The following is a 12,471-nucleotide window of genomic DNA, read 5'->3' as shown; positions in this document are numbered from 1 at the left end:
TAGGAGCTGTTGGCATATGATCATATTATTATAAGTCGCATGTCCGGCAATAATTTAAGCCTACGGGGTCACACGAAATGACACGGTAACTCGATAATAACAATTGATATATTAAAGTAATATATTAATTAGTTTGATCAAGAGAAATGAGTGGCCACCAACGATTGATATCCCAACGCCTCTTACTATTTTTGTTATAACTCACGTTACGAACCGTTCGTTCATTTTACACCTCCGTATTGACATTCCTATGATCATCCCATTATTTAGTATTGATCTAGGCAATATAGACAGTCCACAACAATTAGATACGATTAATCTCTAGTCGTCTCAAGAAGTGAGCAACATTCGTAACCTTTTTCTTTTCGAAATTTCTAAACACGAGAAATGTTAGGGCACCAAGCAAGAGATGCCCCCAACTACGGAGATCAAAAGCTTGTAAGTAACAAAAAGGGTCGTGATAAAACCTATATGAACTCTCACATTTGTACGACTCCGTGAAGCTATCCTTATCGTCAATGTATTCATTTTATCACCGTGTGAACAAGCAAACTTCGAGGACGAAGTTGATGTTAAAGGGGTAATGATGTAACAACCCTCAATTCCCGACTAGGACAACTTAGTTATAATCATCTAGGTATCTATCCCTAGAAGTTTATTAAGAGTATTGCCTTCTAGACATTTAGGGCATAGTGATAATTGCCCTCTAGTACAGTGAAATGCCTTAGAAATGCCATAAACAAAAACTATAATCATTCAAGAAAATCTCATACTATAATTAGTTCTAATTGAACTTGACAAAATGTCAATGAACCAAAAATTTTAATTTATAAATCTTATGCATAGAAAAGAGTTGAATAATAACAAGTAATATATGTATGTCTAATAAAAATGCAAAGATTATAAATAAAGAGTTAAATAACAATTTGAGACATGAAAACTATATATACATACATATATATAAACGACACACATATATAACACTTGGACCCAATTAACTAGTTATATGAACGAATAATTACTTGATCCACCTATAAATCAAATACCCATCTAAATATATACATACACATGTATACTTACACTATATTTAACAAAAGAAGAAATTTATGTGTTTTGCTACAACACACACACACACCCACGGCACATACACACCACACATACACTCACACAATTTGAATTTTTATTACATTTTTATCCTTGAAACTCCCTAGACCCATGCTTGATAAACTCCCAAGACATATGTTCCCCCCACACTCTTTCACTCCGTCACTTCCCTATGCCTTCTCTCTCACATACCTCTCATCTTTCTCTCAAAATTTTCTGCACTTTCTCCTCTCTTCTCCCTCTCCAATTCGGCTCCAATAACCAACAAAAAGGCAAGAAAAATCAATCTAAAAGTTATAGTAATAATAAGGGTTTATACTAAATTAATCAAGGGTTGATTCAAGATACATTTAAGGGTTGTTTCAAGACAAGATTAAGGGTTATATGAGGCTTTTATGGGTCACGAAATTTCTGCCCAAAAACACTTTCAAATCCGAGTTCATCAAGGGTATAAATCTTCATCTCTTTGTTTAATCTATCTTGTTCTTACTTATACTCAAAGATCTTTATCAAAAAGGTTATATTTTCTTCATGTTTTCTTTGAAAAACACACTTGATGAAGGCAAGTTGATAGAATCTTCTTCCTCATGCTCATGCATGTTGAAATCTAGAAGAAAGATTCAAGGATTCAACAAGTTTAAGACCCAAAAGTGTTGTTATAGATTAAATAACTTTTAAAGTGATTTTCCTATGAAATATGGTCATATTTTTATATATTTTGATGAATATATTTCTGGAGTTTTTCATAAAAATATGTTTTTAAGTTGATGAATTGAAGATGGATAAAGATTTGTTGTTAATATGATGAGATGATTACATGCATGCTTAGATTTGCACTAGTTTAATTTGATTTTTGATATGGGACTTGAGATGGATCTTTTAAGGATGATTGATGAACTTGAAATTTGATTGAAATCTGCATATTTGATATTAAGAGATACAAAATAAAGTAATAATTTTGTTAGTGGGAATCTAGAGGTTAAAGCAAGCAAACAAAACCATTGGTGAGTTGATATAACCAATAAACATTCTGACAGAATTGGTCTCCTGTCTTAGAACGGGTAAACAGAACATGTGAGGACATTTTCAAGCAAAACTTTCAAAATAAAAGTTGTAGAAAAATGAGTTAAGATTAACCTCCAACTGGAATTACTCAAAAATACTGAACCAAACGAAAGATATGATTTTTCTACTAAAACTGGTCAAAACTGTAATTTTGTATGAATATTTTATAAACTTTAACAATTTGTATCTCCTAATCCATAAAGTTCCAGGAGGTCATACTTGGTGGAAAGAAATTTCAATGTGTTGTGAACTTAAAATAAAATCATGGGATTTTTCTAACAATCAGAACATCAAGAACTTTTATAAAACTTCTGATGTCGCAAGCAGTGGCCATTCGGGACAGTTTGTGTTTGGATAATTTTTACGGACACCAAACATCATTTAAAAATTCACCAAAAATTCACAAAAATACTAGATACATATAAGTCACTGTGTAAAAATCATGAAGGTCCAAATAATTCGGCTTGACCCCAAATTGGTAGCCAACATTTCATAAAAATCTGAATTAAAAACAGAAAATTTGAAAGGAAACTAACCATTTGTATAGTGGGCTAAAAGATGCACTAAAGACCATAATGGGCTAACCCGGCCCAAATACTAAACCCATAGAACCATAAATCAGTAGGCCCACTTGGCCCAACAAACCATAAAGCCCAATAACCAATATAACCCATTAAGCACATAACCCAATTAAGGTTAAGCCCAATAAATAAATTAAGCCCAAGTCACTTAAAAACTCATCACATTTTGGCCCAATTGATAATGGCCCATAACCCTTAGACGAATTTCATGAGATAAGTGTAATCAAAATAAAACAAATATAATTAAGTGAGAGTGACATAAGTAATTATGTTAACCAAGCTATATATATTGATCTCACAAATGTTAATTCACGCTAAAATCGGTTATACAACAAATGATGAATAAGGATAACATAACTTAAGATGATATTTCTATATGATAACCTAAGATGCCAAGTGAAACCACAAATGAAGCCAAGTTACCAAAAATCTAACAACTTATAACTACGCATGTCATTAAAGTAACCTTTTACACCATCAATCGCTACAACCAAAACAATGCGAATGTTGGCAATATACTTGGATTCCACAATTGATAGCAACATAATGAAAGTGGCATTTCTAAGTGATGGCTTAAGATAGGAACTTACGTGTATTAGTCCTATCGTAGGGATAGTCTTGGCTTGAAATATGATGGAGGAACTTAATGGATATATGGTCAAGGAAGCTATAGATGGGAAGTACCCATTTTGGATAGATGAGTATAATATGCGGCATATCAAGGTGAGTCATAGCCCCCTTTCAAACTCTTTTATGTGTTTTACTTTCGGGGTGAAAAGCATGATAAATGAAACTACTTTCTATATATGCAATGTTTCTTGAAAGAGAGTTTGTTATATGAAATGATTCTTGATATATGAGTATGAAATGATAATAAAGGATTTATGTGATGAGCTTGAGTTCTGTCAAACCGCGGCGTTCGGTACACTACTATTTACTCCGAAAGTGGAGGCCTGTAGTTAGTTAGTTGCGCAACTAGGTTTCGTCCGCCCACCCAAAGCGTACCGTTGGAAGGTTGGCTGCCTTCGTGACAACCTCCACTTCTAGTCTGGCCCCCGGGTGTTCTAACTACCTTAAGATAATCGGGCGTCTCCATGGCACGACCCATTATCATTATTGTAATTATTATTACGGCACTTGATTGACAGCTTGTGCTATGAATTGAATTATTGGATTGTAATCGGACTTGAATAAAATGGTAGTAGTAGTGGCTCAAGCATTTACTCATCAAAATTATGTAAATTATGCCTTTGTGGCTAAATGAAATTTGACATCGAATTATGCCTTGTGGTTAAGCGAAATTGATATTAATATTGTTGATAATTGGAAATTGTTTGAACATACGGATTGGGTATCGTCCCTCATATGATATCTTGAAAGACGTTGAAATTGGTGATATTGAAATGATTTTGGTAACCGAATGATTTTGGTATGATATATGAGTAATCGATATATATACTTTTTCTCTCATGATGATCTGATAAACGAGAACCTGACATTTTACTGTGGATTTTTCCAAAGTCTTGATATGACATTATGGTATACGGAAACTTGATAACATGATATGAAAATTTTGTCGATCATATGGTTTGGATATTTCGAAATGTAATAGTAATCAGTTTTTCTAAGTATTAAAATGGTGATGTACCAAGATTTATATAAAACCTATGCACTCACCAACTACGTTTTCGTAGTTGACACTTTTTCTTCATGCTTTTCAGGAAATAAGCTTAAGCATTGAGGATTTATATGCTTCATGATTATTTGCATTGCCCTTTGGAGTCAAAGATCAAACCTTGTGATAGGCAATGGAATCCGCCTTGATCATTGTAGTATACTACTTCATGTGCTTGTTATTTGTTTCGTGAACTTAATATTCAAGTACGGTGGACGCATTTATACTTGGAAATTGGTTCACATGCTTGTACTTTTGTAAATTCTTTTATCCAACAAAACTATGGTGAATGTTATTTATAATCCTTTGTTTTGAATACTCGACTTTCTGTACATCTCATTGTTCCGCCTTAGTTGGGGTGTTACAATGTTGCTTAGTTTCCAAGTTATTGATAACCTAAAATTACCCTATAAATACAAGGGCTAATTCATAGGTTTTTTATTCATTCAATTCACAAACAATTCTCCTCTGTCCCTCTTTCTTTAGTTCGGTCGAAACACCCTCTCAAAAGGGTTTTTCGGTTTTCGACTTTAGTTTAAGGGTTATTAAACAAAGGGTTGTTTAGGTTCGTGATCGGGGTACTAGCATACATTATTCGGGGTGTCTAGTGTGCAATCGTGGAGGGGTTTTGCTTTAAACCCTAAGCATTAATAATAATCTTATTATTATTATCTCAATTGGATCTTTGCATATAAGGTACACGTCTAAATTCTCTCTTTGTTAATTAATGTGATTGCATATATGTTTCGACTACTTCCGTTGCGCTTATTCGTGATCTTGTATGTTTATGTTCATATATTCTAACAGTTCATGCATAGCAAATAGGCATCTCATTTACAGTATATTACGAAGAGCAACATGCATACCACTAAGTAATAACGAATATATTCAATATTGTTAACAATAATTATTCATAAAAATACAAACAACAATTAGTTTATTTTTAAACCAAAAGAACTACAATAAATCCTATTGGAAGTTCCACGAACAACTTGTCGTGATGAAAACTAAGACCAAACGACACATTTCGGTATTTAAGCGGTACTCCCGAGAATACCGGTACCTATACCGGTTTTGAACTGATACCGTACCGAAAATTTTGGTACAGTGTTCGGTTCTTACTCTTGTCCAAATTCGATCGAGTATGGTTCGGTTCCGTACTGATCTCATCCCTAATTAGTATAGAAAGATAGATTTAGACAAGAAGAAATATTTAAACTGAAAGGACTAAATATGAAACTTAATTAAACATTTAATGCAGAAGAGATAGGGGGAAGAGAGAGGGAGAGAGAGATGTCGCTGGTGGATTACGATGCCTCATCGGATGAAGAAGAAGCACAACAACCTGGTCGTAACAACACCAACAGGGGCGATGTTGTAATTTCACACAAAAATGATCTAAGTTCTAATCTTCCTCATCCCACCACCCAGTAAGTTCTTCTTTTTCTTCTTATGAATTAGGGTTATTTTTATTTTTTATTTTTTATTTTATCATTTTTCTTCTTATGAGAGGGAGAGAGAGAGAGATAGTATTATTTATTTATTTATTTATTTTTTTAATCGTTTTTGGTTTAATTAAATTAGGGTTCTACCTTCCCTTATGAATTAATTTTCTGTATATTTTTTATTTTATTTTTATGTCATTCGCTTGCTGAATAGCTAAATCTTTTTGTTTAAGGTTACCAAAAATAAAAAGGAATAATGGCAACGGAGTGTAACCAGTGACCAAAAGGTTATCTAATGTAATCAATTACTCGACTAGCTAATAGTGTAACCAGCTTTGTTTGTTGGGTTATATAATTTAAGCAACCGGATGGGAAACAAGTTGTCGGTTACCACTTTCATTTTTATTTGATTTTTTTATTAAGAAAAAGGGCCACATGACACATATATTAAGAATATATATATTTCTAATTATTATATATATACAATTATATATATATACACACACCTCTTTTCTCTATCAAATACACCACATTGATCATGGTAGCGATGATTTTGATTTTGAAGATTCCGGCAATAAGCGAACTCTCTTTTCTATCGGTCTAAGTTTGAAGATTTGTAGGTTTTATTGAGAAATCAAATTTGTGTGTAAATGTCTAGATTAATAGTTGGATATTTATCAAATAGATGGTGACAACATCAGATTCCGGCAACAGTTAGAACATCAGCAGATTCCAGCGACATGATTGGACTTTTTTTGAGCTTTTGAATCCTTCGTTGAGCCATTGCCATTCAGATCTTTAACAATAGTTGTGGAATCCAATAAAGCAAAACCCATGTGTCTGATCATGGTATAGTGTGGTGATTAATATTATAGAATGAATCGGCGTGGTGAAACCATTTGTCTACAACGGTGAAGGAGAAATTTATATAGATATAGATATAGATGTATAGTGATAGATAAGATATATTGATTGATGATGATATGATAAATTGGGTGGGTTAATATATATGGGTTTAGATTCTCATTTTGGGTTGTGTTGCATACTCCGTATGATGAAATGAAGAAGATAAAAGAAGCAAAAGAAATGAATAATTCAATAACTTTATTTTTGTTAGTGGAATTACAAAGGTGGTTACACTACATAGCTAGTCGAGTAGTTCACTACATTACATAACCTTTTGGTCATAGTTGGTTACACTACTTAACCTTTTGGTCATAGTTGGTTACACTCCGGTGCCATTATCCCTAACTTTATTTTTGGCTTAACCGGATGGAAACTTGAAGTAGCCGGTAACTTACATGGCATAACCCAAAAAACAAAGGTGGTTACACTACATAGCTAGTCGAGTAGTTGGTTACATTACATAACCTTTTGGTAATAGTTGGTTACACTCCGGTGCCATTATCTCAAATAAAAATAAAGAAAAATAAACAGAATTTATGTTTTGCATTAGTCTTAATTTGTCGTTGACATCTATCGCTTAGAAATTTTTAATGTTTTAAAACCAGATTTTTTTTGACTTGGAAGGGACGCTTGAGAAAGTACGATGGTCCAAAAGGGACCAAAAAAATACACAATCGAAAATTATGTGGGTATTTTAGACGAAACAGGCTTTGTAATAATATATGTATATCTAATTTCTATATCTGTATTATATACATTTATATGTATGTCTCATTGGTTTCTATATGTAGTAGGAAGTCAACAAGTTTCCAAGTCCAACAGTCGGACAGCACTGTAAAGAGCTCAAAGCCTTCTACTCTTAAATTACCTGATGCATCATTCCTCTTGGGATCACCTTCTTTGCCATCCGATGCGAGTGGAAGCTATGACCACACTTCTCGTGTTGCAGCTGCCATGGCTCAGAATGCATCACGCAAAAGAGATCCCAAAGAACTGGTACCTTCTCATCCTCGTGGAAAAACTGCAAGAGGGAATTTTCCACGGTCGAAAACTGGTCCCGAGACAACAACTGGTCTTCTTTTTCCACCTCAGCTTAGTGGCAGGTTAGATTACCTTGTATGCGATGTTTCTCTTATAGATTGGTAGAATCTTATATAATTTTAATTTTCTACAAATATCTTGTCAAGGGGTTGTTTGGATCTGTTTACTGAAAGTAATAACTGACTACTCTAGATCATATAACTAGCCGTATTAAAATGGATTGTATATAAGGTTTAAGTTGTAACAATCAAATAATTGAATATTTGAGTTTTTGAAAAATTATTTTCTATTAGGTAATCGATATATAAAATGACCAAAAAACTTTATAGGCTGAATTGGTTGGAGAATATATATATATATATATATAGAAAGAGAGAGAGAGAGAGGAGTACCCGCGCGTTGCGGCGGTACTTCTTAAAACGTGGTGGTTAAGTGTGACGGTGTGTTGTCATGTGAATGTACGATCAAACTTATGAATTGTATATAGTAAAATACACGTACCGTGTAACGAAAATCTCACTAATATCTCACTTTCGACAAAATTAGTAGTTGCTGGTCTTAATAGATTATAATACATCATATCTAAGGGACATATAATCCATAACCGGAAGCCAAGCCGCATCTGTAATCAAACAGAAACCAATAGCTAAAGGACATATTAATTGCATTTTAAGCAACATAAATCCTTTTTATAGATGAACAATCGACATTAATCCAAGCACAATATGTGCAATAAAACAAAGTATTGAAAGACATTTTAACACTTAGTGTCCAAGTCCAACTTACTTGAAGAACCTTCCTCCAAATGACTTATAAGAACAAAAGAGTTGAGTTAGCATTTATCAAAAGTCATCTTACATGAATAAACGGGTAAACCATGTCCTTTATGTATTTACAACTTCATACTATATACGTAGTTCAAACACATCAGCATTAAAATATCAAGTATGAATGAGAGCCTACAGAGATGGGAGACGGCCAACTGTCTCTTGTAGTTCAAGCACATCACAATCCATCTCTTAATACTTCCAGTATCATGATTTGGATCAGCATGAATGCTATTTGAATCTGTACATTGTACAATGGCATTTGGTTTTTAAGTCATTGTTATTCATAATCATTTACATGAAAACAATTAGTAGTATATCTACTAAATAATAGCAACCGATTTTTTTTTGCCTTTGTAGTATGAAATGATTTCTTTTTACTAGTAGTATGAAAAGTTGGTTACATATTCTTCCGAAGTAAGATGAACAACTTGGTTATGGATAAAACTCAAAAAACTTATAAATTGAAAAGGGATAATGGCATACAAATGTAACCACCTATGACCAAATGGTTATGTAATGTAGTGACCTATTCAGGTGGCTATGTAATGTTTGCACCTATTTTTTTGTTGGCTATACTATGTAAGGTTCTTTTTATTTGGGTCAATCAATGTAAGAACCTATGTATTTTTTTTGGCTATACTATGTAAAGTCCGTACATATTTTACATAGTATAGCCAAGAAAACATAAGTGCATACATTACATAGCCACATGAATAGGTCACTACATTACATAACCATTTGGTCATAGGTGGTTACATTTGTATGCCATAAACCCAATTGAAAAATCATAAACTGTTTATGAGTTATGACTGCTCCTGTCCTCACCCCATTCATAAGGAACTAAGACCATTGTATCTATAATGAAACAATGGTGAATATGTAGGATACACTTAACAATTTTAACTTGAAGATGTAGGAGACACTTAACAATTCTTGAAGCCTTCTTGAGTTCTCAAATCCAAACCTAAAGATCCTGCAAAAAAGTAGCCAAAGCATATAAAAAAAGCTCGCTCGAGTTTCAGAAAGTTGAATATTAATGTTGGTTCCATTCACAGCCAAATTTATGAGGTCCAAAAACAATTATCACATACACAAGCAAATTTCAAAATCAAAGTTTCAAGACAGCCATAGTTTATGGTTCGTGAAATACTGAAGTATACCTACTTTTCAGCTCTAGTTTCATAGTTCAAAACGTTCCTCTGTTCATTATTCAAAAATCCTTCCGTTGTTGATGCTACGGTCCCAAACAAATAATAAATCTAAATAGAAAAAAGACTCGATATTAGAAGTTTCAACACATAAAAGATCAATTACTGAAAATCAACAAATTCTACCATATATTAAACATTAAACACTACTTTCAACGACAAAAGATATTTAAATCTTTACAAAAATTATTTTGACATTTGTTTGATTATACAAATAATGAATCAAATGTTGAAAATTGATGAAGGATTTAGAAATTAAGGTCTAACCTGTTAGAGAAAACAACATCAACCGTGATTGCAATCATGACTTTGTGTTGACTGAGATGAATGAATTGATAATTGTCGTGATAGGGGTTAAATACTTGTAGAATATTTGATATAAAAAAAATGTGAATTATATGAAAAAAGAAAAGAAGACGACGACGAAGCAGCAACATCAAACCGGAGATGCAGATCGAGATGGATGGGGATGGAGATGACGGTGACGCAGTGGATAGAGGTGAAGATGATGGCCGGCCGCCGCCGTCATCGAATTTGGGGATGGCTTTGGGTGGAATTTTGTGTGAGAAAAGGGTTTCAGGGGATGCTGTATGTGTGAGTGTGACATTTTTGGGGCTGAAATTCTTTAAGGGTATTTTAGACTTTTCAAGTTCTTAATTACTTAAGTCAGTTTGCATTATAAGGGAAATATATATATATATATATATATATATTGCTAGAGGTAAAAGTCTTCAAGCTATGTGATATTGGAGTAAGAGTCTCATTAATCAGGTCCAAAGAAAAGGTAAATTGTTAACTCCAGCTTTCCCGTTGCTAGTCAGCTTTGTTGAAGTCAGTATGAAACTCAGACGAACTGTTTATCCAAGTTTATGCTAAAAAATAGATAATTAGATATCAGGATTTAGGAATACATCTTCTATGTATAGTTCATATGGTGTTTTGAGCTCTAAGTTGTGACCGGTAAACTATCAATCAATGAATCAATATTGTAGGATTATGCTGATATTTGAGTACAGGTTTATTATGAATGTTGTTCAGCGAAACTTTAGACGTGTCAATAAGTTTAAGTTTAAGTTTCCAAACTAATCAAAACCTATGTAGCTGACTTTCTACAAAAACCATACATCTTTATGACCGCATCAACATGTGTAATTAAAAGTTTGATAAGTTTTAATACTACTGTATTAAAAGTTTATCAACATCTTTATGACTGCATCAACATGGAACTTTATCTAAAGAACAAAAAAATACTACTGTATTAAAAGTTTGATAAGTTTTGTCTTTTTATTTTCTTCTTTACATTCTTGTTGCCTTTTTGCTATTTACTCCTGCTGTTTGTAAAAAAGGCTGTACTTGAATTCGGAGGTCAAACACAAAGTTACCATATTAAAGTGATATAATTTTGCATCAAATTTTAGAGTCGGTGTTTTGTGGTGTATATAGTGTTTGTTACTTTCAAGGTTACTTTTTTGTGAGTAGGTTAGTGGTCTCACTCATGAAAACAACCTGTTGAACATGAATACATAGTTAGCTTTGCATAAATGGTTTCTTGTTTAGTGTCTGTCACAGTTTTTGTTTAATGTGGTTATCTACAAATTTATTGACTTTTAAGTTTGAACTATGACTTCTGACCTTGAAGTCAGTTATGCTTATTTGCTTGGAAGGAAGGAAGCATGTAATTGATATATGCACTTTGCCGGCATTGCCTGTATTTGTTTATCCATCTTTTCCTCTCTTTCCTACGAGATAAGGCTGTGAAGCCAAAGGAATATATTGCCTTGAATAGGCATAAGCAGTTGTCTCTTTTCTCTTTGGTGTTATTACTTTGGATTTACTAATTTAGTGTTGGCAAGCCACTGTTTTCTGGGTTAAAGATTATTTCATAATAACAGTTGCGGTTTTTACAGGAGCAATGTGGTTACAGAAGATATTAACAAGTTATTTGCTAAAAGAAATGGCTCTTAACCAACTTCTAGCACACCTGCAAGTGAATCTTAGCTCCCTCTGCGTGGCTTATTTTTCCCTAAGTTGTATGTTGCAATTTGTTGTGGTTAGTTAGTGGTTGTCAAGAATAGCATGGATGTTCTGATTAACATAGTAGAGATAGACATGAATTCTGTTGATCTTTTGTTTTATATATAGAAAGATAGAATGAATCTCTTTGAACCTGTTATCGTACATATTACTCTATCTTATAGAAAGCTGGAACATGCGACTTTGGCGTTAATCAAGTCTACTTCTATGTAAGTACACGCATTTTTTTGACAGATTTATAGCGGTACCTGAGGCACGTTTCGTGCCTGATATATGATATACGCATGTATTGGTTTTTTTTAGTGAAGACTTGTCACACTTTTCCTTGGCACTTGAACCCTCAACCTCTTAGCTGATGGGGTAACCTTGATGCCTTTAGGCCAAAAGTTATGTGATATATACGATGCATTCAATATTTCAATGTTTGCAAGTCATTCTTTCGTTTTTTTATATGGAGTAGATTCTTGTTTGAAAGATACATGAATGATGACGGACAAAGTTGTCTAACTTTGTCACCAAATAAGACAACTTGTCATATTTGGTTATAGTATTATAAATAAAAGATGTTGTGATTGCTATAAC

General features: G+C 33.2%; 1 protein-coding gene and 1 long non-coding RNA gene across 3 annotated transcripts; one reads left to right on the top strand and one right to left on the bottom strand.

The window, feature by feature from the left end:
• Nucleotides 1-5,675: 5,675 nt before the first annotated feature.
• LOC122582074 lies at nt 5,676-12,086 on the top strand. 2 transcript variants are annotated; one of them, XM_043754426.1, is made up of 3 exons: nt 5,676-5,855; nt 7,571-7,879; nt 11,763-12,086. In XM_043754426.1, the coding sequence occupies exons 1-3, from the start codon at nt 5,719-5,721 to the stop codon at nt 11,818-11,820; spliced, it is 504 nt and encodes a 167-aa protein (XP_043610361.1). In that variant the 5' UTR covers nt 5,676-5,718; the 3' UTR covers nt 11,821-12,086. The 2 variants fall into 2 exon arrangements, with proteins under 2 accessions (XP_043610361.1, XP_043610360.1); XM_043754425.1 differs by having other exon boundaries at nt 7,568-7,879.
• LOC122582075 lies at nt 8,650-10,197 on the bottom strand. Its single transcript, XR_006321089.1, has 4 exons — nt 10,123-10,197; nt 9,808-9,906; nt 9,576-9,620; nt 8,650-8,885 (listed from the first exon to the last, which is right to left on the bottom strand). It is a non-coding gene; the product is annotated as an uncharacterized LOC122582075 (long non-coding RNA).
• Nucleotides 12,087-12,471: the final 385 nt, after the last annotated feature.

Source organism: Erigeron canadensis, chromosome 9, assembly GCF_010389155.1.
Source record: "Erigeron canadensis isolate Cc75 chromosome 9, C_canadensis_v1, whole genome shotgun sequence".
Lineage (NCBI taxonomy): Eukaryota > Viridiplantae > Streptophyta > Magnoliopsida > Asterales > Asteraceae > Erigeron > Erigeron canadensis.
Note: the sequence above shows the minus strand (reverse complement) of the source record. Positions and strands in the feature narration are given on the sequence as shown.